This window comes from Budorcas taxicolor, chromosome 15 (assembly GCF_023091745.1).
Source record: "Budorcas taxicolor isolate Tak-1 chromosome 15, Takin1.1, whole genome shotgun sequence".
Classification (NCBI taxonomy): Eukaryota; Metazoa; Chordata; class Mammalia; order Artiodactyla; family Bovidae; genus Budorcas; species Budorcas taxicolor.
In genome coordinates, this window is record NC_068924.1 from 52488933 (window position 1) to 52513512 (window position 24580).

The 24580-nt window shown below is 46.1% G+C and overlaps 1 protein-coding gene and 1 pseudogene across 1 annotated transcript; both read right to left on the reverse strand.

Annotated features, from left to right (window-relative positions):
- Positions 1 to 3792: 3792 nt before the first annotated feature.
- Positions 3793 to 4758, reverse strand: LOC128059919 (olfactory receptor 2AT4-like). The gene has a single exon (XM_052652171.1). It carries the CDS (start codon positions 4756 to 4758, stop codon positions 3793 to 3795), a length of 966 nt encoding a protein of 321 aa, XP_052508131.1.
- Positions 4759 to 6503: 1745 nt separating this feature from the next.
- LOC128059920 (olfactory receptor 2AT4-like) lies at positions 6504 to 15205 on the reverse strand (annotated as a pseudogene).
- Positions 15206 to 24580: the final 9375 nt, after the last annotated feature.

The following is a 24580-nucleotide window of genomic DNA, read 5'->3' on the forward strand; positions in this document are numbered from 1 at the left end:
GGTTTGTGTGGACTCTGGGAGTTGGTGATGGACAGGGAGGCCTGGGGTGCTTCGGTTCATGGGGTCGCAAAGATTCAGACACAACTGAATGACTGAACTGAACTGAACTAAGATTTTTTTAAAGAGTGAAAGCAAATTCAGATAACAGTAAATACAAAAGACAAAATAATTCAGTGTATTAGATCAAGGTATTTTTCAGTTACATTAGTATGTTACTCTCTAAATATTTAATCTGTAATAACAGTGTTCTTTGAATGAATATTATGCCTAAAATTATTTATAACAAAACTTGCAGCAATATACAAATATTTTTACACATACTTTAAAAAAACATTCTTTTCCATTATGGTTTATCACAAGATATTGAATACAGTTCCCTGTGCTATACTTTAGGACCTTGTTAATCTATTCCAAACATAATAGTTTGCATCCACGAACCCCAGACTCCCAGTCTATCCCTCTCCTCCCCTCTCCCTTGGCAACCACAAGTCTGATTAAATTTTTTAAATCAGGGTCTTGAACAGTACTATAATATGCTACCATTCCTCTAAGACAGAGTGGAAACATGGCCCAAATTGCCATATTTTAAAATAATATAGTTGTGTTTATTTATTATGCATATATTTGTAAATATATGGTTTTGCTTATATTAAAAATGGAAAGGAAAAAAACAAAAAAAAAGAATAAAAATTGTTTTTACAGGTGAAGGGAGCAGAAATGGAGGCTAGAATTCACTAAAAAATGACTTGTTTCATAATTTTGACTTAGAATTATTGTATTTATGACTTTAGAATCAGGTATGGAGACTTCCCTGGCAGTCTAGAGACTAAGACTCCTTGCTACCACTGTGAGGGGGCATGGGTTCAATCCCAGGCTGGGGAACAAAGATTCCACATGTCATGCGGTATGGCCGAAAACTGATATAATTTTTTTTTAAATCAGGTATGAAGACACTCATTATTATTCACTGGAATTCTCACTCTCTGCTAATGCCCTTGCTTTAAGTTGCACTGAAGTGCTGCACCTTTATCAAAATTTGCTAAGGAAAATGTTCTTCCGTTTAACCCATGCCATGAAAATGTCATTGCCTGCTCCATTCACTATTCTGAGAATGGTTTTCCCTTCCTGCCTGTTTGGGTGGGGGTTGGGGGGAGCCTAACAGTGTAGAGAACTACATCCTGATCCCTTTTTGACTTGTGTTATTCCTGAAAGGGATTGGGTGTTAAAATCCTTTGGGTTTGAGTGGTCACTCCATTTCTCTCTCTTTTTTTGGCTGTGCTGGTCTTTGTTGCTTTGTACTCCTGGCTTTCTCTAGCTGCAGAGAGCAGGGGCTGCTCTTGGTTATGGAGCCCAGGCTTCTCCTTGGCGTGGCTTCTCTTGCTGCGGAGCGCTGGCTGCAGGCTCACGGGCTTCAGTGGCTGCATGTTTGCTCCAGGCCATGTGGGGTCTTCCTGGACCAGGGATGGCAGCCATGTTCCCTGGTCAGCACTAGAATGAACTCTCTCCTTCTCCAATTGGAGCAGTTTAGGGCTTCTATTCAATCAGTTCACATCCATCCTGGGGTTAACTCCATGAGGACTCCAACAAACAGAAACAAGCGCATAGGTTAACAGTATTTATGGAAGACATTTTTATTGATATCTTGGATTAGATATTACCCTGGGTTCCTGCTGCCCCTTGTGCTTCCCTCTGAAACATCGTCTACCTCACTACACTTTTTCCACCCATGTCTGTCTTCCTCACCAGACTGTGAGTGAACTGAGGGCAGTGGTGGTCCCGAATTACCTCTGTCTCTTAGCCTTTACAGTATAGATTGTGCGGGTGTGCATGCATGCTAAGTCGCTTCAGTTGTGTCCAACTCTTTGTGACCCTATAGACCGTAGCCCGCCAGGCTCCTCTGTCCATGGGATTCTTCAGGCAAGAATACTGGAGTGGGTTGCCATGCCCTGCTTCAAAGGATCTTGTTGGCCCAAGGACTGAACCCACATCACTTACGTCTCCTGCATTGGCAGGCAGATTCTTTACCACTAGCACCACCTGGGAAGCCCACTATATAGATTAATACTTCCCAGATGCTCAGTAAAGACTTCTTAAATGAACGGACAAATGAAGAAAATGATATTCAGCAGCTTGATGCTTACCATGGATGTGAAAACCACCACCATCCATTGTACCCATGGGAAGACTTGGACCAAACATTGAGAACTACTACTGGAAACTCTGTCCAATGGAATGATGCCTTGTCAGAGGTTACAATGAGATACAATATTCATACAGAGCAGAACTGTATAAAGCCTAAATATATAGTTTAATTGTAAAGAAAATACTCATGTCACCATCACTCAGGAGAGAATGAAACATTGACGACACCTCATAAGCCCCTCGGCAGCCCTCTCTGAGAACAACCCTCTCCCTCTCCTGCAGAAATAACCATGATTTTGATGTTTGTAATAAATATACCTTCTCTTTTCTTCATAGTTAATGACATCTGTGTGCATTGATAAAAAATGTATGTAGCTTTGCCTGTCTTTAAGCTTTATACAACTGAAATCATATTATATGTGTCCTTTTGAGCTATGATTCTTTCAGTACTGTGAGATTCTTCTAGGTTGTTGCATGTATACATAATTCCTTCATATTTTATTGGCATATAGTGTTACAATTTAGGAACATTTCACAAATTGGGGAAATGCTGCTGTTGCTAGATCATAGAATATGTGTGTCTTCAACATCATAAGAGAATGATAAAGTATTTTCCAAAATGGCTGTACCAATTAGCATTTCCACTCTCCATATATGAGAGCTCCATCCATTCACATCCTAGCCAACCCGGCTATCATCAGACTTTGGCATTTTAGCCAGTCTGATTGGCTTCTAGTGGTAACTATTTGCTGTTGTAATTTACACTTCTATTACTAAAGAGCTTGAACACATTTTCTTATATTTATTGGACATTTGTTTATTCCCATTTGTGCAGTTTTTTGCTCTAGCAGTATTTTTTTATGGCTTGACTACCTGTTTTAAAAATTGATTTGATTTTCTGTATATCCTGGCTATCAATCTTGAGTTTTTTTGTTGGTAATATACATAAGAAATAACTTATTTTGTTCTGTAGCCTGGCTTTCCAGTCTGTTTTTGGTGCCTTTGGATGAATAGAAATTTTACATATTAAAGCAGTCAAATTTATGCTTTTTTTCTTTACATTGAGAGTTTTAAAAATCTTACTTAAGAAATACTTTCCTTCTCCAAGATCAGGACTATAGTCTTTTACACAATTGTATAGTTCCGCCTTTCCTATTTCAGTTGAGATTGATTTTTGTATGCGTTTGAGGTAAGAGACAAATTTCATCTTTTGACGTGTGGATATCTGATAGTTCTAATACTATCATACACTGATCTACAGTCTCATTTATATATCAATTGCCCATATGTTCAAGGGTCTGTTTCTAGGCTCTCTGCTGTGTTTCATTGATCTACATGTCCATCTATGTCTTAATAACTACTTTGTCTGCATTCCTGTCTTTATTCTTACTTTAGACCTATTATGTTAAAAAAAATCTAATTGATACTTTTAAGAAGATACTTTACATACTGTATCTGACATTCTTATTTCTTTCCACCAAAAGACTGATTTCATTACTTAGCTTTTCATTAATTTTGGAAAGGGAAGCTCCAATAGTGCATTTTTGGTCCTGCTATAAGTCATTCTTTCCTTCAGAAAAATTTTGTTTATGGCATTCTCTCTTCTTAACACACAGGTATCCTGGGTACAGGGTTAACTATATCTAAGGATCAAAAGTCCTCAGAATGCCCTAGGTCTTGAGGACATGATATTTTGGTGATGGCTGCTTTGACATCCTTATTCCTCAGCATGTAGATGAGAGGGTTGAGGACAGGTGTGAGAATAGCAAACACCATGTTGCCCACGATGTGGAAGTCAAGAGGCAGGTCAGCCCTGTAGGCCACATAGGCTATGGCAATGGATGAGTAGTAGGTGCCAACCACCAGGAGGTGGGAGCTGCAGGTGGAGAAGGCTTTGGAGCGTCCTTCTCGGGAGTTGATGCGAAGCACTGAGGCCAGGATGTGGGCATAGGAGAGAAGCACCAGGAGAAGGGGCAGGAAGGACACCACCATGGCGATGCAGAAGCCCATGAGGGTCTGGGGGCTGGTGTCAGAGCAGGAGGCCTGGACCACAGCTAAGTGGTCACAGAAGCAGTGGTAGATGTGAGCGGTGTTTTCAAAAGCCATGTGGGAGGCCTGCACCACCACCAGGATGGGCAGGAGGAGGGCGGTGAGCCAGGCACTGGCTGCCAGGGCAGCACTGGTCTGCGGGGTCATGGGCACAGGGTAATGCAGCGGGTGGCAGATAGCCACATAGCAGTCATAGGCCATGACCACCAGGATGAAGGCTTCAGAGCAGGAGAAGCTGTGGAAGAGGCACATCTGCAGGAAGCAGGCAGGGGAGCTGAGGCAGTGGTCCCCACGCAAGAATAAGGACAGCATCTCAGGGACAGTGGTTGTGGTGAAGAGGATGTCCAGGGCTGAGAGATTGATCAGGAAGAAGTACATGGGCTTGTGAAGGCTGGGCTCTATCACCACAGCCACCAGGATCAGGGCGTTTCCCACCAGGATGAGCAGGTAGAAGGACAAGAAGATGAAGAAGATAGGAAGGAAGAAGACGTCCTGTAGAGAGGTGATGCCCACCAGGTAGAAGATGGGTGAAGAGTCTTTTGATCCATTACAGGCTGTGGCATACATGGTGGGAGAGAGCTATATGCCAGGGTGACAGGCTGTCAGAGCATCTGGAAACTAGATAAAACAGAAGTTTGGAAGGAGAATTCTGTATAGTTCACTCTATGATGATTGCAATCCAAATCATTTATGACTGAGTTTAGAGGACTGGGGCTATCATTCTTCCATCTTAACCCACAATTTTCTTCTTCCTTCTTCCGTAATGTATTTAGTAAGTACCTATAGTGCACAAGGCTGTGAGAAGGTAAATAAGGCACATACAGGCCCTGCCTTTACAAGGCTTAAATTCTAGTAGAAGGGTGGTGGGTTTAAAAGCAAACCACATAGGCATTCCCTGGTGGTCCAGTGGTCAAGACTCTGTACTCCCAATGCAGAGGGCCTGAATTCAATCTTTGGTCAGAGGACTAGATCCCACATACTGCAACGAAGATTCCCTGTGTGGCAACTGAGACCCCGAAGAGCCAAAGAAATAAATAAATATTTTTTTAAAAGCCAATCACAGGGTTAATTATTAGTTATAGCTATGATAAGTGCCTTGAAAGAGCTTCTGTTCCTTCTCTGCTCCATGTCCCACAGTATCTTTTGAGCATCAGATCTTAGATGATCGCTTAAGATTCCTACGTCATTGCTTCTTCTTTTGCTCTTGTTTCAAGTTCTACTAAGTGACATCACTCTACCACATCACTAGAAAGATCTGATTTTTCCAATATTTTTTGCAGCCTGCTGCTTGCCCAGCTTACTCATTACCCAGGGAAGGGCTCCCCTTTCATATTTTGGGTTCAGAAACTCTGCTGGTTTCTCTCCCTGCCAAGTTCTCTGGGTTCTCTCTCATTCATGTTTCAGTGATGGGATGGACCTATGCCTTCAGAGGGACTGCCCTCTTCCTGATGGAGCCCAAGCTGATGGTGCATCTTCTCGTTTAGGGTCTGTCAACATCCTTCCTCCTGGCTGCCACTGCCCAGCCAGTGTTGTATTTAGCTCTTTGATGCCAACTGTGGTGTGGGCATCAAATATCAGCTCAGAAGACACAAGGAGCTGTCATGAGAGCTAGAAAGGACCCAGAGAACTCAAAACTGTAGCTGCCCAAATAGAAAAACCTCATACCGTAGGTTATTCGTTAAATGTGCACTGGGGTCAATTCAGGGACTGCTGAGGCAATTTTGGTTCATCCCTACTTCAAGATGAGCCTCTAATGAGCAGTCCAGGTAATTTTATGTTTACAACTCTATCACTGCTGTTTGAACGCTATTGATGTCATCAAGCAACTGTCCTTGAAATTCTTAGGAACAACAGCTACTTTCTTTCTTTTCTAAAACAAATGCAAAACAGACTAGCTACAAACACCCCTCACGTCCTGTAATCAGAGACTGTCCGACTGGAACAAAAAGGTTTTTTAAATCTTCAATTCCAACCCATTTCCCCTACCCCACACTTCTTGCCCACCTTTAAAAAATTCACTAGTTTGCTCTGTGATGGATTTGGATTGTACAGTCTGGCTTCTAGATTTGGAAGTGGTAACTGGCAACTACTTTGTCTAAAATGAGCACAGGAAGGACAACTGTCCTGTGTGTGTGCTCCTGGAAAGAGAATCTCAGAGGTCACACCCAGGACCTGGCAAGACACTGACCTGATTGTCTCCATGTTAAAGGGTTCACTCTCAGCTAACCAGAACCCTGGTCCAACAAGTATGGTCACCAGGTTTTTTCACACCTGAAGGAATGCAGACTGCACTGCCCTGCACATTTCTGCTCTCAGAGAAGCATCTGTTGCTGCTGGTCCTGGGTGAGGCAGAGCAGGGGGTTGGAGGGGCAGAAAGGCAGGGATCTGAAGCCAGAGGGGCCCTAAGGGAGCCATCAAGTCAAGTTCCCTTCCCCCTTGCAGATGGAGAGAGGGATGCTGAGACTCCAGAGGAGAGGTGGCATGTGGTTTTTCACACCAACTGGTGCTGGACTGTCCAACAGGCAGACTAGGCATATGCTGGGTCATCAGCCAAGCAGGGGCACCAAGAATAATTTTGGAAAGAATTTAACATTTAATCTTTCAAAGTGCAATTCAGCTGGCTATCTTAGGAAATATCTAGAGTTAGCTGGACTTTCTTACACTATTTTAGAGGTTAGTGTTCTCATTTTGTTCTGGATTGCACACTACATCTGAGTGACACAGTCCTGTGCTTAGGATCTTTTGTTGCTGTTCTTAATCACTCAGTCGTGTCTGACTCTTTGCAACCCCATGGTCTGTAGCCCGCCAGGTTCCTCTGTTCATGGGATTTCCCAGTCTAGAATACTAGAGTGGCTTGCCATTTCCTTCTCTAGGAGATCTTCCTGATCTCGGAATCAAACCTGCATCTTCAGCATTGCAGGCAAGTTCTTTACCGCTGAGCCACTAGGACCTAATAGGTACTATTTCCCAGGGTACAGAACTTGCCCCAGCAGGTCCTCCCTGTTGGGATTGTCTAGGAGAATGTTACAGTGCAGGTGGGGACCGGGAAGGATAGAGAATCACCAAGGATCCAACCTGATGCTTTGCTTCATGTGCATCATCTTCTCCCATCATCCAACCCTGCCAGGGAGTAGTTGTTCCCTTCAGCATATGAGAAACTGAGGGTTGGAACAAGACCCTTGTTTAAGGCAATGGTTGGTGAGGGGTAAGAGCACAGATCATTCTGGAGCCAGCCTGCTGTAGAAGAACCCTGCCTTTAGCAACCAGAAGTCCTGGCTCCTGGACCAGCTCTGCCACTCACTTCTTGTGACTCTGGCGTATGGCTGTTAGCATAACTGACGCCATCTTGGCCCCTTTCAGTGTCTCCTGTCCTTCCACTGACCCTAACCAGGATTGTACTGTACAGTAAACCACTTCTCTGTCATCAAGGGCTTTGTAGTTAACAGATATTGTTTAGTAATGAGGATCATGTGGCCTCTATGCTGTTAGTCCCCAAACAATGCTGAAAATCTTCTGTGATGTACTCCCAGCACTCACGAGACCAGTCATCCATTCATTAATCTTGATTTAGGAAAGCTTATCCTGTCTCCAAGCACTTACCCCCATGCCCTAGATTAACTATAAAATTGTCCCAGTGGCCCCTCCATGGTGCATAGTGCAGCTATGAATGCTTCCAGATTGTCTGCTTGATCCTGATAAGTTACCCTATAATAAAACCACCTTGTAAGTTACCCTATAATAAAAAGATCCATTGATCATATGGAGCTGCCTGCCTCATTTTACAGTCTCAGAATGCCTTCTCAATTTGGCAGGTAATTTTCATTCTCTCCATCCTCCAATACTTGGTTTTCTCATCTGTGTAGTGATGGGTTTAAAGGAAAAGAACTCTGAGGGGTTTCTAATCTGATGAACCCTTTCCCAAGCGTCCGCTCTGTGTCTGGCGGAGCGCATGTCACATGGTCCATGACTCAAAGGGAAAGGGCGAGGGTGAGGGCTCTCCCAGCTAGTGAGCACCTGCTGCCCAGCCAGGGGCTTTATCTGCAGCATGTCCTGAGGGCCTTAGTGGTCAAGTGTGTGCACTATGAGTCAGAAAGGACCAGATTCCCGTCACAGCTTCTAATTGCAGCTTATTTCCTTCATCTGTGACCCCCGGGGTTGCTGAGTCCTGCAGAGAATGCTTAAGCAATGCTACACAAGAACCTGGAACAACTATAAACCCCAACTGGGCTAGTGTCTCCAATGTTACTGCTGCCATCAGCCTTGCTTTCCTATGGAAGCCCTTGACCAGGACGATTTGAATCCCACCTCTGAGCACACAGACCGGACAGGGTATGTGGTCCAAGGCCCTGCAGCCCACATACACACAGCAACCTGGCTGCTGCGTGCCTGCCTGTTGTGCATGTCCAGCTAGTTTTCCTGATCCCTGGTCCCAGTTCTATCCCTCCCTCCCACATCCTTGCCCTGTCTCCACACTCTGGTCTTTGCTGAGCTCTGGCACATCACCCCCAGCTCACTCACCTGCCAAGTCCTGTCTACCTTGATGCCTCTCGTGGTGTCCCCTATGTGTCTTCCAACCTGGCTGGCAGAGAAGAGCCTGGTAGCAGATGGGCTATGGCTAATTAAACCCCTAACTCTCCCTTTTGGCCAGGCCTGCTGGAGTACTATCCCTCGAGGCAGGGCTCCTTTGGGGCACTGAGCCTCCTACTCACCCAGGATTGAGTTCTTTATGTTGGGGTGGGATTTACCTCTGAGATGTTCCGATAATGAGAACAACATTGTTAATAGCCCTCATGGGTTCCAAAACTTTACAACCAATGGGGCAGCTTTTACTGACATTATTCCATTTGGTCCCCAGAACAGCCAAGGGAGACAGGCAGGTCAAGAGGAGGAAATTGAGGTCCAGAGAAGTGAAATGACTTACTGATGCTTATGATAATGTTTAGTATTAAAGTTACATGGCAGACCCAGAACTTCATCCCCAGAACCGTACTCTGCATATGCATCAGGGCAGAGGGTCTAAATAGGGTCCTGGGTTTGAATACCACTTCTAATGTATTTTAGCTATGGTTGGGAAGATCCCCTAGAGAAGGGATAGGCTACCCACTCCAGTATTCTTGGGCTTCCCTGGTGACTCAGACAGTAAAAATCTGCCTCCAATGTGGGAGACCTGGGTTCAGTCTATGGGTTGGGAAGATCCCCTGGAGGAGGGCATGGCAACCCACCCCAGGATTCCTGCCTGGAGAATCCCCATGGATGGAGGAGCCTGAAGGGCTAATCCACGGGGTCACAAAGAGTCAGACACAACTGAGTGACTAAGCACAGCATGTCACTTTTTTGAACTCTGAGTCTGAGTTTCTCCATCTATAAAATGGAACATAACAATATTACCCATCTCATAGAGTTTTTGAGAGAATTTAATGAGATAACTTAAATTGAAGAAAGTAGGGGAAACCACTAGACCATTCAGGCATGACCTAAATCAAATCCCTTATGATTATACAGTGGAAGTAAGAAATAGATCTGGCAGACAGAGTGTCTTATAAACTATGGACAAAGGATCATGACATTGTGCAGAGGACAGGGATCAAGACCATCTCCAAGGAAAAGAAATGCAAAAAACCAAAATGGCTGTCTAAGGAGGGCTTACAAATAGCTGTGAAAAGAAGAGAAGCAAAAAGCAAAGGAGAAATGGAAAGATAAACCCATTTGAATGCAGAGTTCCAAACAATAGCAAGGAGAGATATGAAAGCCTTGCTCAGTGATCAGTGCAAAGAAATGGAGGAAAACAATAGAATGGGAAAGACTAGAGATCTCTCCAAGAAAATTAGAGATATCAAGGGAATATTTCATGCAAAGATGGGCAGAATAAAGGACAGAAATGGTATAGATCTAACAGAAGCAGAAGATGTTAAGAAGAGGTGGCAAGAATACACAGAAGAACTATACAAAAAAGATCTTCATGACCCAGATAATCACAATGGTGTGATCACTCACCTAGAGCCAGACATCCTGGAACGTGAAGTCAAGTGGGCCTTAGGAAGCATTACTACGAATAAAGCTAGTGGAGGTGATGGAATTCTGGTTGAGCTATTTCAAATACTAAAAGATGATGCTGTGAAAGTGCTGCATTCAATATGCCAGCAAGTTTGGAAAACTCAGCAGTGGCCACAGGACTGGAAAAGGTCAGTTTTTATTCCAATCCCAAAGAAAGGCAATGCCAAAGAATGCTCAAACTCCTGCACAATTGCACTCATCTCACACACTAGTAATGTAATGCTCAAAATTCCCCAAGCCAGGCTTCAACAATATGTGAACCATGAACTTCCAGATGTTCAAGTTAGTTTTAGAAAAGGCAGAGGAACCAGAGATTAAATTGCCAACATTCAATGGATCATGGGGAAAGCAAGAGAGTTCCAGAGAAACATCTATTTCTGCTTTATTGACTATGCAAAAGCCTTTGACTGTGTGGATCATCACAAACTGTGGAAAATTCTGAAAGAGATGGGAATACCAGACCACCTGACCTGCCTCTAGAGAAATGTGTATGCAGGTCAGGAAGCAAAGTTAGACCTGGACATGGAACAACAGACTGGTTCTAAATAGGAAAAGGAGTACATCAAGGCTGTATATTGTCACCCTGCTTATTTAACTTATATGCAGAGTACATCATGAGAAACGCTGGGCTGGAGGAAGCACAAGCTGGAATCAAGATTTCTGGGAGAAATATCAATAACCTCAGATATGCAGATGACACCACCCTGATGGCAGAAAGCGAAGAATTAAAGAGCCTCTTGATGAAAGTGAAAGAGGAGAGTGAAAAAGTTGGCTTAAAGCTCAACATTCAGAAAACGAAGATCATGGCATCTGGTCCCATCACTTCATGGGAAATAGATAGGGAAACAGTGGAAACAGTGTCAGACTTTATTTTGGGGGGCTCCAAAATCACTGCAGATGGTGACTGCAGCCATGAAATTATAAGACATTTACTCCTTGGAAGGAAAGTAATGACCAACCTAGACAGTATATTAAAAAGCAGAGACATAACTTTGTCAACTAAGGTCCATCTAGTCAAGGCTATGGTTTTTCCAGTAGTCATGTATGGATGTGAGAGTTGGACTATCAAGAAAGCTGAGCGCTGAAGAATTGATGCTTTTGAACTGTGGTGTTGGAGAAGACTCTTAAAAGTCCCTTGGACTGCAAGGAGATCCAACCAGTCCATCCTAAAAGAAAACAGTCCTAAAGATTCATTGGAAGGACTGATGTTGAAAATGAAACTCCAGTACTTTGGCCACCTGATGTGAAAAACTGACTCATCTGAAAAGACTGATGCTGGAAAAGATTGAAGGTGGGAGAAGAGGATGAGGCAGTTGGATGGCATCACCGACTCAATGGACATGAGTTTGAGTAAACTCCAGGAGTTGGTGATGGGCAGGGAGGCCTGGCATGCTGTGGTCCATGGGGTCGCAGAGTCAGACATGACTGAGCAACTGAACTGAACTGAATGAGATAACAGACATAGGGTATTTGGAGTGAAACACAATTATGTGAAAATTACTCCAGGAGTTTTATTTGCATTTTCTAGCAATATCCAGGGGAGAGGCTGCCTGCATACATTCAGTTTCCCAGGGGACTAGTGATGTTCATCTCCTGCAGGGGAAGATGCACTTTTCATGGGGTCTTAGGGTCTCTAGATGCCTAACAGCTGGCTTTATAGATACTGTACTTCTATAGGATGTCAACAGCTGGCATCAAAGCTTAGACTGCTTAGTACCCAGTAGTTGGTTTGTTCTACTTATAAAGTTACTCTCTTATTCCCTTTCCCCCAAAAAGGAAAGCAATGAGGGTCAGGTTCAGCACGCCTCTATCTTAGGGTATATGCGTGTGAGTTGTTAGCAGCCAGCACTCAGCTCCTAGAGGACAGAACACTGTCTACTCCAGTCTATCCCTTGAACCTCTCAGATTCATTCACTTTTTAAAAAGTTTTTCTAACACGGACCATTTTAAACATCTTTATTGAGTTTGTTATAATATTGTTTCTTTTTTTATGTTTTGGTTTCTTGCCTGTGAGGCATGTGGGATTTTAGGCTCCCCAACCAGGGATTGGAGAAGGAAATGGCAACCCACTCCAGTACTCTTGCCTGGAAAATCCCATGGACAGAGGAGCCTGGCAAGCTACAGTCCATGGAGCCGCAAAGAGTTGGACATAACTGAGCGACTTCACTTCCCCAGCAATTGAACCCACATCCCCTGCACTGGAAGGCAAAGTCTTAGCAACTGGACCACCAGGAAAGTCCTAGATCCATTCACTTTTCAGAAGTTCACTCCATTTGGACATAGGGTTTCCAGAATTCTGACTGGTCACATTTTCGAGGGAAATTTCCAAGAAAAAGATCAGTTGAATTGACGACTGCCCCTGCTGCTGCAGTCAGTCCCAAGGCTGCAAGCAGTCCTGCCCTTCTGCCTCCTCTCTCGCCCATTCTAGTTCCCCTTCCCCTTTTCCTTCACACTCAATCTTTTCAGTGGCTCTAGATGGAGTCCCTGCTAGCATGATCCAGATCCTCGTCCATGTCGGTTCTGAACTCCTGGTTGCTATGCTTCATCATGCTATGGTTGTTTTCATGGCCCACTAAGAGTTAGAGTTGGCAGAAATAAGAAATGCTCACTTGCCTGAGTGCCGACCTCCCAGTCCCCATTATGGAAGAGCAGTTTTCCTTCCTCCTGAATATCACGGTAAATTGCCCTTGTTAACATGGTAACTCCTTTTTGTGACTGCTGGTCTACTCTCACAGTGAGCTTAAAATGACCAGGCAGAAGTTGTAGCTTTAAATTTAGTGAGATTTATTGTGTCTCCAGTTGAATCAGGACTGCTTAATCCACAGAGGCCAGAGTCATCAGGACTGGAGACACACATTTCCCCAGCTGGGTCACTGAGGGTAATGATGAGTGGAGCCACTCTAACTTCCACCCGCCAGTTCTTGGCAGGAAGCATCACTTTTTAATGGACAGCCAAGCTGAAAATGGATCCATTCCACTGGACAAGAACACGGACCCTGTTACCACTCCCTGACTGGAGAAGCTAATGGTTTTCTTACGCAATCTTTTCAAGCCTCTCCCCCAACTGTATTGCTGATTCATGAATATTTGCTAACAAACAAGTGATATCAATGCCAAAAATAGAAGAACTTATAGGAAAATTTTCACATTGAATCAAATGCTAACTTCTTGTCTCCTTCAGTCCCCTCCCCTGTTGCTTCTCTCGGTCATATTGCCTTATAGTATTTCTTTGGGTCTGACTCTGCAGTTAAACCATAAATACCACGGGAGCAGCAAATAGGTCTGGTTTATTTCTGTGCAGATCAAGTAAAGATTTTTAATATGAATCACTGAATGATCAAATTTTATTCATCATGTTAACAACTGGGGGAAATTGTGAAAATCAATTATTCTGTAGCACCAGTGGGAAGACTTCTTGATCCGTTATTTGAGGACTAGGTTTTAGATGTCTGATCAACCAAATGAAGTCAATTTGGATTGCTATAATTCATTTAAAAATGTTTATTGTGTTTATTCTGTACTGCATACTGTCATTTGTGTCCAGGGAGCTGAATTAGTTGTAACTATGGTTGTGAGAGTTGGACTGTGAAGAAAGCTGAGTGCTGAAGAATTGATGCTTTTGAACTGTGGTGTTGGAGAAGACTCTTGAGAGTCCCTTGGACTGCAAAGAGATCCAACCAGTCTGTTCTAAAGGAGATCAGTCCTGGGTATTCTTTGGAAAGAATGATGCTAACGCTGAAACTCCAGTACTCTGGCCATCTCATGCGAAGAGTTGACTCATCAGAAAAGACTCTGATGCTGGGAGGAATTGGGGGCAGGAGGAGAAGGTGACGACAGAGGATGAGATGGCTTGATGGCATCACTGACTTGATGGACGTGAGTCTGAGTGAACTCCGGGAGTTGGTGATGGACAGGGAGGCCTGGCGTGCTGCAAATCATGGGGTCCCAAAGAGTCGGACAAGACTGAGCGACTGAACTGAACTGAACTGAACTGAAGGATCAAGGGCCCTGGAATTCTCTAGGTTCTGGGGACATGCCATTTTGGTGATGGCTGCTTTGACATCCTTGCTCCTCAGCGTGTAGATGAGAGGGTTGAGGACAGCTGTGAGAATAGCATACACCACGTTGCCCATGATGTGGAAGTCGAGGGGCAGGTCAGCCCTGTAGGCCACATAGGCTATGGCAATGGATGAGTAGTAAGTGCCAACCACCAGGAGGTGGGAGCTGCAGGTGAAGAAGGCTTTGGAGCGTCCTTCTCAGGAGTTGATGCGAAGCACTGAGGCCAGGATGTGGGCATAGGAGAGAAGCACCAGGAGAAGGGGCAGGAAGGACACCACCATGGCAATGCAGAAGCCCATGAGGGTCTGGGGGCTGGTGTCAGAGCAGGAGGCCTGGACCACTGCTAAGTGGTCACAGAAGCAGTGGTAGATGTGAGCGGTGTTTTCAAAAGCCATGTGGGAGGTCTGCACCACCGCCGGGATGGGCAGGAGGAGGGCGGTGGGCCAGGCACTGGATGCCAGGGCAGCACTGGTCTGCGGGGTCATGGGCACAGGGTAATGCAGCGGGTGGCAGATGGCCACACAGCGGTCATAGGCCATGACCACCAGGATGAAGGCTTCAGAGCAGGAGAAGCTGTGGAAGAGGCACATCTGCAGGAAGCAGGCAGGGGAGCTGAGGCAGCGGTCCCCACGCAAGAATAAGGACAGCATCTTGGGGACAGTGGTTGTGGTGAAGAGGATGTCCAGGGCTGAGAGGCTGATCAGGAAGAAATACATAGGCTTGTAAGGCTGGGCTCTATCACCACGGCCGCAAGGATCAGGGCGTTTCCCACCAGGATGAGCAGGTAGAGTAAGAGGAAAATGACAAAGACAAGGAGGAAGAGGGATTCGGGCAGAAAGGGGATGCCCACCAAGTAGAAGACAGGTGAGGAGCCCTTTGATCCACTGCAGATGGCTTCCATTGTGAGTCAGTGCTGGATATCAGCAGACAGACTGGAAATATCAGTACATTCCTGTAAACCAGAACAAGCATGAAAATGTCAACTGAAACATGTATCTTTTTCTTTCCAACCATGGATTTCAATCCTAACAGTTTCTTTGTGCCTAGAATTTCATTGCACAACTAAGATGCCCAGGATTGTGAGTTGTCTAAGGAGCATTGGTTGCAAAGCTGGTCCTGTCTGGTGGGGAAGAGAAATGGACATTAACCTCTAAAGGGCTGTCAAAGGACAGGTAGAACACATACCAAGAACTGGGGCCAGTGTGAGCAGCTCCAGGGATGCAGGGAGTCCCACATGAGACATAAGTTTCTTACAATCAGCATTATCCCATGTGGCAAAAGATTGGCTTGAAAATGAGCAAATTTCATATAACTGCTGCTGCTACTGCTGCTAAGTCACTTCAGTCGTGTCTGACTCTGTGCAACTCCATAGATGGCAGCCCATCAGGCTCCCCTGTCCCTGGGATTCTCCAGGCAAGAACACTGGAGTGGGTTGCCATTTCCTTCTCCAATGCGTGAAAGTGAAGTCGCTCAGTTGTGTCTGACTCTTAGCAATCCCAAGGACTGCAGCCTACCAGGTTCCTCCATCCATGGGATTTTCCAGGCAAGAGTACTGGAGTGGGGTGCCGTTGCCTTCTCTGTTCCATATAACTAGAGGTATGCAAAGCTGAGGTCTTTTTGGCTAAAATGGTGCAGAGGAAGTTTAATGTTTAGATAGGAGCTAGATTAAAAATCTTTAAGCAACCGTCTGACCCTAGATCCATTGTTCTTTTTAAAAAGTAATATAACTGAGTGACATTAATCAGAATGTGGAGGATTCCCTTTCTATGATGTCTTATTGATAAAGGCAGCTGCTTTCCTCAAGGGCCACTACAAAATGCCATCTGCTTCAGCTGAGAACAGCTCCTCTTTCCATGTGGCTGCTGCTGGGGCTCTGTCCCAATCTAGCATGAATGCCCTGGGACCTGCCCTTGGATCCTGTCTCTTTGTCATGTCCAGCGACCAACCATCCTGTTCTGCTCAGATCTGCCTGGTTTTAGCACTGCTAGTGCCACATCCCAGGAAATCCCTTAGTCCCCGGCAAACTGAGATGTTAGTCGCCCTACTAGGGTAGGAGCATTTTATATGCTTTTGGTAAAAGGAGTCATTTTCCCCAGTGAATCCAAGTGGAACATGGATTCTCCACCTATTGGGAAAAAAAAGAAAAAACCAGACTCCCAGGCACTTTCTGGACCACTCCATGGTCTTCCCCATGCCCGGCTGCTGTAGCTCAGCAGGTATCACTGTTTAGCCACTTCATGCCCACTGCCTGGGCCCCAGTCCAGAGTGCACCACGGGGAACTAAAACATCTCAGAAGCAGTGTCAGGAGAGACAACCAAGCCCTCTGCAGAGAGTAACTCCACTCCTGGGAGACCACTGAAGAAAGCTCCTGAGGATGCGTGGCAGCCCAAGGCCCCCAGAGTGAGACTTTCCAACCCTCAGAACTGAGCCAATGGCAGTGTTGACTCACCCTTCACCTTGACTGAGAGATCCAGGGCCAGGTTACGTTGACGTTCACTGCCTCTCTGCCCCAGGAACACCTGGAGCTGGTCCACTTGATTTTCCAGAACCATCTCCAGCTTCTCTCCCTCTTCTAACAAAACCTTCTTGTGTCAAAGATTATGTAAGCATGAAAATTGCTTGCAGACAGTTGAGTCCCTAACCCTTTCTTTCACAGATGAATCTTCAGGCTGGGGTGGGAATGGCGAGCAGCCTCAGGTAAACAGCTGGTCTGTACCAGCCTCGGTCCTGGAATCTAGGCCTCTAGATCTGGTCTTACACTCTTTCCACCAAGAAAGGCCACCTGGAGAATTCAGAAGCTCTGGTCTGTACCTGGGGAAAAAAAAGGCCAAAATTTTCCTTTTCCTCTCTCTGTTTCTTAGACTGCTGTCAAAGACAGTTATGAATTTCTCTTTTGTTCTGAGGGTGTTTTCAAACAGTTTCAAGTGGACTGGTTACTAAACAGAGGCTCTGCATGGCTAGAAAAAAAAAAGCTATCCTCAAGAAGTGACTTAAGGGGACTTCCTTGGTGGTCCAGTGGTTGAGAAACTGCCTTGCAATGCAGGGGACCCAGGTTTGATCCCTGGTGGGGGAACTAGGACCCCTCATGCTGCAGGGGAACTAAGTCTGAGAGTCACAGCTACTGAGCCTGTGAGCTACAACTCCAGAGTCTGCAACGCAAGGAAGGGAAGATCCCACATTCTGTAACTAAGACCTGATGCACCCAAATAAATTTTTTAAAAAAGAAAGAAATGACTTAAAGAAGAGGTGGACTGGATGCTTCTGCATGCAAAAAAGTCATGGCAGTCAAAGCACCCATCCTGAGTAAAGCTGTTGTACACTTTGTGCCTGGTGGAGCTTAGCTCATAACAAACCCTTGACAAATACTTTTTAAATAAATGAACTAATGAATGAGACAGTTAACCCGAGTTCAACTTAACTTTTTCCCCTCATGGACTAATCAGCAGGGATTTTTACCTTCTTTTGTTTTAGCATCTAAATTAATACAAACCATATTTCCAGGGAAGTTGATACAATTCTGAGATGCTGTTCTCTCCCCACTGACTTAGCCCATGTGAGTGAGTTGTGTGAGGTTTGTGCAAGGTTTGCAGGGCTGTCACAGAATATCAGAGCCAGAAGGATCCTTAAAAGCAAGCAATGTAGTCCAATTCCCATGGCCCTCCCCTCATTTATCCAATAAAGTTACTCAGAGAAGGGAGAGACTTGCTCAATCAAGGTCACACAAAGAGATGAAAGTCAGATCCCCGACTCCCTGCCCAGGGCTCCTAAGAGTCCACCATGGAAGAGGCACTGAAGTGCCCCTGTCTGACAGCCAGGATCATTCATGTTTCCCTCACCAGCCTGCGGCTTTCTTGGGGCTGGAGACTGAGCCAGCTCCTCTCCTGTAAGCCCAGCATCTCCGTGGGGCCCAGCACCTCATTTCTCAGTGTTTCCACAGAGTTGTCCTGACCACCCCCCCCAGGGCTTTCCCTCCAGCGTCCTGTGGAATAGACCCTTGATTCTGTGAAAGCTTCTGGCCCTGCTCCCTTACTGTTACTAATAGGGAGGAGGAGCCTAGAGAGGGGCTGTGCCTGGCCATAGTTACACAGTCAGTGAGTCAGCAGCCAGCCTGCATGCCCAGTAGCTTCAGCCATGTCCTATTCTTTGCAACCCCATGGACTGTATGTAGCCCACCAGGCTCCTCCGTTAATGGGATTCTCCAGGCAAGAGTACTGGAGCAGGTTGCCATGCCCTCCTCCAGGGGATCTTTCCAACTCAGGGATCGAACCCACGTCTCTTACATCTCCTGCATTGGCAGGCAGGCTCTTTACCACTAGCACCGACTGGGAAGTCAGCCTGCAATGCTATAAATTGAGGCAGAAAGAGTTTAGCCCATTTCCCTTCTCTTGGAGCCCCTCTCATTGTGGGGTGAAGGTCCTTGACTGTCTGCCCCCTTAAACCATATCCTTCCAGAGCCTTGTCCCTCCTTGGGCTCTGACAGACTCTGGGCACTTCCTTGTAGCCTCCAAGTCTACATGAGGGGGGCTCAGCTCACCTGTAGCTCAGGCCACTCCAGCCCCTTCCTCTCCCCAGGCCAGCATCACCTCAGTAGGGAGGACCAGGCTGGGTCTGAAACTGGATTCATTAGACCGCTAAGCCCTCATCCCTAGCCCGTTGGGGTCCTGTCCCCTGAGGCCTCCTTCTAGTAGGGCCCTGTGTATTGCTTTTCTGGGGACTCCCAAGTGGCTGGTTAGCAGATACCACTGGGCTTTGCTGATATGAGAACAACAATATTAATAGTCCTCACTGGGGCACAGAACTCTGTGGTCTATGGAGGTTTCCCACCAACTGAAAAACAATTCAGAGCCCCACGTGACAGGCGAGGAAACTGAGTGCAGAGGTGAGAGGAATTGCCCAGTTCACACAGGACAAGGCAGGATGGAGATCTCAGGTTTGCTAATTCTTAGTCTAGCCTCTGAGCCAACGACTCACACAAAGGAGAAAAAGTTTGTGAAAAAATCTCCATGTAATTGTAAACTGTGCTATTGGCCAGAGGATGGGGTCTGGGGAACTTTTGAGGGTTTTGAATGGATGGGGAAACAGTGGAAACAGTGTCAGACTTTATTTTGGGGGGCTCCAAAATCACTGCAGATGGTGATTGCAGCCATGAAATTAAAAGATGCTTACTCCTTGGAAGGAAAGTTATGACCAACCTAGACATATTAAAAAGCAGAGACGTTACTTTGCCAACAAAGGTCAGTCTAGTCAAGGCTATGGTTTTTCCAGTGGTCATGTATGGATGTGAGAATTGGACTATAAAGAAAACTGAGTGCCGAAGAACTGATGCTTTTGAACTGTGGTGTTGGAAAAGACTCTTGAGAGTCCCTTGGACTGCAAGGAGATCCAACCAGTCCATCCTAAAGATTAGTCCTGGGTGTTCATTGGAAGGACTGATGCTGAAGCTGAAACTCCAATACTTTGGCCACCTCATGCGAAGAGTTGACTCATTGGAAAAGACTCTGATGCTGGGAGGGATTGGGGGCAGGAGGAGAAGGGGATGACAGAAGATGAGATGGCTGGATGGCATCATGAGTTTGAGTAAACTCCAGGAGTTGGTGATGGACAGGGAGGCCTGGTGTTCTGTGATTCATGGGGTCGCAAAGAGTCGGACACAACTGAGTGACTGAACTGAACTGAAACTAGAGAACAGGTGTTACTGAGCAGAGAGCTACTCAGTTTCCCAAATGTTCACTCTCTCTCCTTGGCTTCTCTTACTCTGTCTTTCTTAGATGGAGTTTGTTCTCCATCGAATGAGTCTGGGAGGCCATAGAGTGGATATGTGCTCGGGCCCTGGTGGCAGACCAGTTTGGGTTCAAGCCTGGCTTGGAGCTCTCTGAGGTTCTATTTCCTCTTCTGTTGAACAGGAGTCTGTTCTGTGCAAGCTCTGTACTGGTGAGGTGCAGGGTGAGAAGAGGCGAAGGGGGCCAGCAGTTGTCAGAAGCATCTCCCACCCAGGTTACGTGACCTTGTCTCTCCCGGGACTGTGGGAAGGCCCATAACATTCCCAGTCCAGGTCTTGTCCATCTGAGAAAGTGGATGGGGTGGTCCAGAAATGTCTCCAGGAGGAGTCCATGTATCTCAGGAACATTTTTTTAAATTTATAGGTTCCTTTACTTTTTATTAAAAAATTATTTTATTTGTTTTTGTGGCCACACTGTGTGGCATATAGGATCTCATTTCCCTTACCAAGGACTGAACCTGTGCTCCCTACAGTAGAAGGGTGGAGTCTTAACCACTGGGCCACCAGGGATGTCCTATCTCAGGAATATTTTTGAGCTCCGAACAGAAGACAGGCTGGCCCTCTAAATTCCTCCCCGCCCTGCTCCCGCACCCAGTGGAGGCCAGCTGCCTAAGCCACTCTGCCCTGGAAAGCCGTCAGTGACGCTCTGTCTGTCTCCATCTCGCCCCTACTGCTCCTCACCTTCCCTGGCGTCAGGCTTCGACAGATTCAAGAGGCTGGAAAAAGAAGGTGCCAAGGGGGGAAGGGAAGTTATAAATACATTGGGGGAGAGACTGGGCTGCCTCCTGGTGTGGGCAGGAGGCTCCTGGAGTGCTGGGGAGGAGAGTCTAGAATCCAGGGCCATTACTGGGGCCTCCAGCACACTCATCACTGTCACCATCGTTCCTTCCACCAGGAGTCAGTGTGCCATTGGCTTTGGGGGCCACACACTTGAGTTCAAATCCCAGCTCCTCCATTTGGGCAGTGACGTCACTTCCCTCTTTGTCTCCCCTTCATGAACAGTAGGTAACAGCAGCGGCTGTACTGGCTGGAGTGAAGGTTTAGTGAGACACTCCAGGCGAGAGTTCTTTGCAAGCTGTGAAGTGCTGTGAAGAAGTTTTCTATATTATCACCACCATAGTCACTGAGAGGCCACCCCCTAGATGTCTTCCCCTCTGCAGGGGGACAGCTTCCTCTGGTGAAGCAGCTTGTGCTGTTGGCCACAAGTGAGGTACAAGTACTGTGACAGCTGGTCATGCAAGGGGATATGTGCCTGGTGGTCAGGTCTTAGGTACAAGTGCGTCACTGTCACTGTCTCCTCAGGTAACGGGACCTGTGGTGACCAGTCACCCCTGAGGTACCCTTGAACTGCTGTGACAGCCTCCACCGGTGAGGAGGGGGTGGTATCAGCCACGTCTGCTGTGACAGCCTCCACCGGTGAGGAGGGGTGGTATCAGCCACGTCTGCTGTGACAGCCTCCACTGATGAGGAGGGGGTGGTATCAGCCACGTCTGCTGTGACAGCCTCCACCGGTGAGGAGGGGGTGGTATCAGCCATGTCTGAGGGGCACATACACTGCTGTCACAGTCCCCTCAGGTAGAGAATTTACTGTTAGTGGTCATGTCAGGGGCACCCCTGCACCGCTCTCACAGTCTCCTCAGGTGAGGGGGCTCTGGTATCTGTCACATCAGAAGTAAGTGTGAAATGCTGTGAAAGCCTCCTCAGGTGAGGGGAAGTGTGGTGAAGGTTCATGTCTCACCACACGCTCCTGGCCTGTGGGACTGGGACATCACTTGCACGTGTCCCTCAAATCTCATTGCACAACACTAACCTGTATAGGGTAGGACATGTAGCATTATCCCTGGCTAACCAATGTTAATGGGAACCAATGTTCCCAACCAACCAATGATATTCCTATCTCTTTAAGGATTTTCCACAGTTTGCTGTGACCAAACACAGTCAGAGGTTTTGATGTAGTCAATAAAGCAGAAGTAGATGTTTTTCTGAAATTCTCTTGCTTTTTTGATGATCCAATGGATGTTGGTAATTTGATCTCAGGTTCCTCCTCTGCCTTCTCTAAATCCAGCTTGAACAATTTGGAAGTTCATGGTTCACATACTGTTGAAGCCTCACTTAGACAATTTTGAGCATTACTTTGCTACTACTGCTACTGCTAAGTTGCTTCAGTCATGTCCGACTCTGTGCGACCCCATAGACAGCAGCCCACCAGGCTCTCCCGTCCCTGGGATTCTCCAGGCATGAACATTGGAGTGGGTTGCCATTTCCTTCTCCAATGCATGAAAGTGAAAAGTGAAAGTGAAGTCGCTCAGTCGTGTCCGACTCAGCGACATCATGGACTGCAGCCTACCAGGCTCCTCTGTCCATGGGATATTACTTTGCTAGATGAGTACAATTGTGCAGTAGTTTAAACATTTTTTGTCATTGCCTTTCTTTGGGATTGAAAGGAAAACTGACCTTTTCCAGCCCTGTGGCCACTGCTGAGTTTTCCAAATTTGCTGGCTTATTGAGTGCAGCACTTTCACAGCATCATCTTTTAGGATTTGAAATAACTCAACTGGAATTCCATCACCACCGCTAGCTTTGTTTGCAGTGATGCTTCCTAAGGCCCACTTGACTTCACGTTCCAGGATGTCTGGCTCTAGGTGGGTGATCACACCATCGTGGCTATCTGGATCATGAAGATCTTTTTTGTATAGTTCTTCTGTGTATTCTTGCCACCTCTTCTTAATCTCTTCTGCTTCTGTTAGGTCCATACCATTTCTGTCCTTTATTGTGCCCACATTTGCATGAAATGTTCCTTGTTATCTCTAATTTTCTTGAAGAGATCTGTAGTCTTTCCCATTCTATTGTTTTCCTCTTTTTCTTTGCATTGATCAGTGAGGAAGGCTTTCTTATCTCTCCTTGCTTTTCTTTGGAATTCTGCATTCAAATGGGTAGAACTTTCCTTTTCTCCTTTACCTTTAGCTTCTGTTTTTCAGCTATTTGTAAGGCCTTGTTAGACACCGTTTTGCCTTTTTGCATTTCTTTTTCTTGGGGATGGTCTTGATCACCGCCTCCTGTATGATGTCACGAATCTCCATCCATAGTTCTTCAGGTAATCTGTCTATCAGATCTAATCCCTTGAATCTATTTGTCACTTCCACTGTATAATCATAAGGGATTTGATTTAGGTCATAGTGACTTTCCCTACTTTTTTCAATTTAAATCTGAATTTTGCAATAAGGAGTTCATGATCTGAGCCATAGTCAGTCTTATTTTTGCTGACTGTGTAGAGCTTCTCCATCTTTCGCTGCAAAGAATATAATCAATCTGATTTTGATATTGACCATCTGGTGATGTCCATGTGTAGAGTCCTCTCTTGTGTTGTTGGAAGAGGGTTGAAGAAGTTCTGGAGATGGATGGTAGTGGTTCTACCACAATGCAACTGTACTTAATGTCACTGAACCACTTAAAATGTTTAATATAGTAAATTTAATGTTTTAGATATGTAACCACACATACAGAAGGCTATTCTTTTTCCAGTAGTCACATATGGATGTGAGAGTTGGACCAAGTGGCAAAGAATTGATGCTTTCGAATTGTGGTGTTGGAGAAGACCCTTGAGAGTCCCTTGGACTGCAAGGAGATCAACCAGTCAATCCTAAAGGAAATCAGCCCTGAATATTCATTGGAAAGACTGGTGCTGAAGCTGAAGTTCCAATACTTTGGCCACCTGATGCAAAGAACTGACTCGTTGGAAAAGACCCTGATCCTGGGAAAGATTGAACGCAGGAGGAGAAGGGGACAACAGAGGAGAGGGGACAAGCGATGGTTTGTTGGCATCACCGACTCAATGGACACGAGTTTGACCAAGCTCTGGGAGATGGTGAAGGACAGGGAAGCCTGGCGTGCTGCAAAAGAGTCAGACATGACTGGGCGACTGAAAACAACAACCACACCCCTCCCCCGCAAAAAAATTAAGTGACACAGCTACCAAGTGGAAAAAACCAGTACTCCTGCCCCAGAGCCTTGTTCTTGTCCACCCACAATTTCTTCTCATTACAAGTGGAACTTCTGATCTGGCAGAAGACAGAGAAGGAGTAAGCATCCACATCAGGCTCAGAGAGAGGTTGATCCTGAGGGCCCCAGGGTGTGGGCCAGGGCAGAGTTTGAAGCAGGGAGAGGCATGGTCAAATTTAAGGGCTGGAAAGTTCCCTCTGGCTCACAGCAAGATGGAGACTGGAGACAGGGAAGAGGCTGGGACACTGCCCAGGCCAGAGCTGTTAGTGGCCAGCACCAGGGCAGTGACAGCAGAATGGGAAGAAGTAGGCTGGTTTGAGAGACGAGTGTGGAGAGGGAGAGAGGGGAACAGGCAGTGACTGCACACACTGGGCTTCCCTGGCCTGTCCACTTCAGCCTCCTCTGACAGTCTCCTTTCCAGCCCCCTCCTCCCCACACCCCGCACCCCGCGACTGGAGTCTTAAAGGAAGAGCCAGGGGCGCAGATCTCCTCTCTGG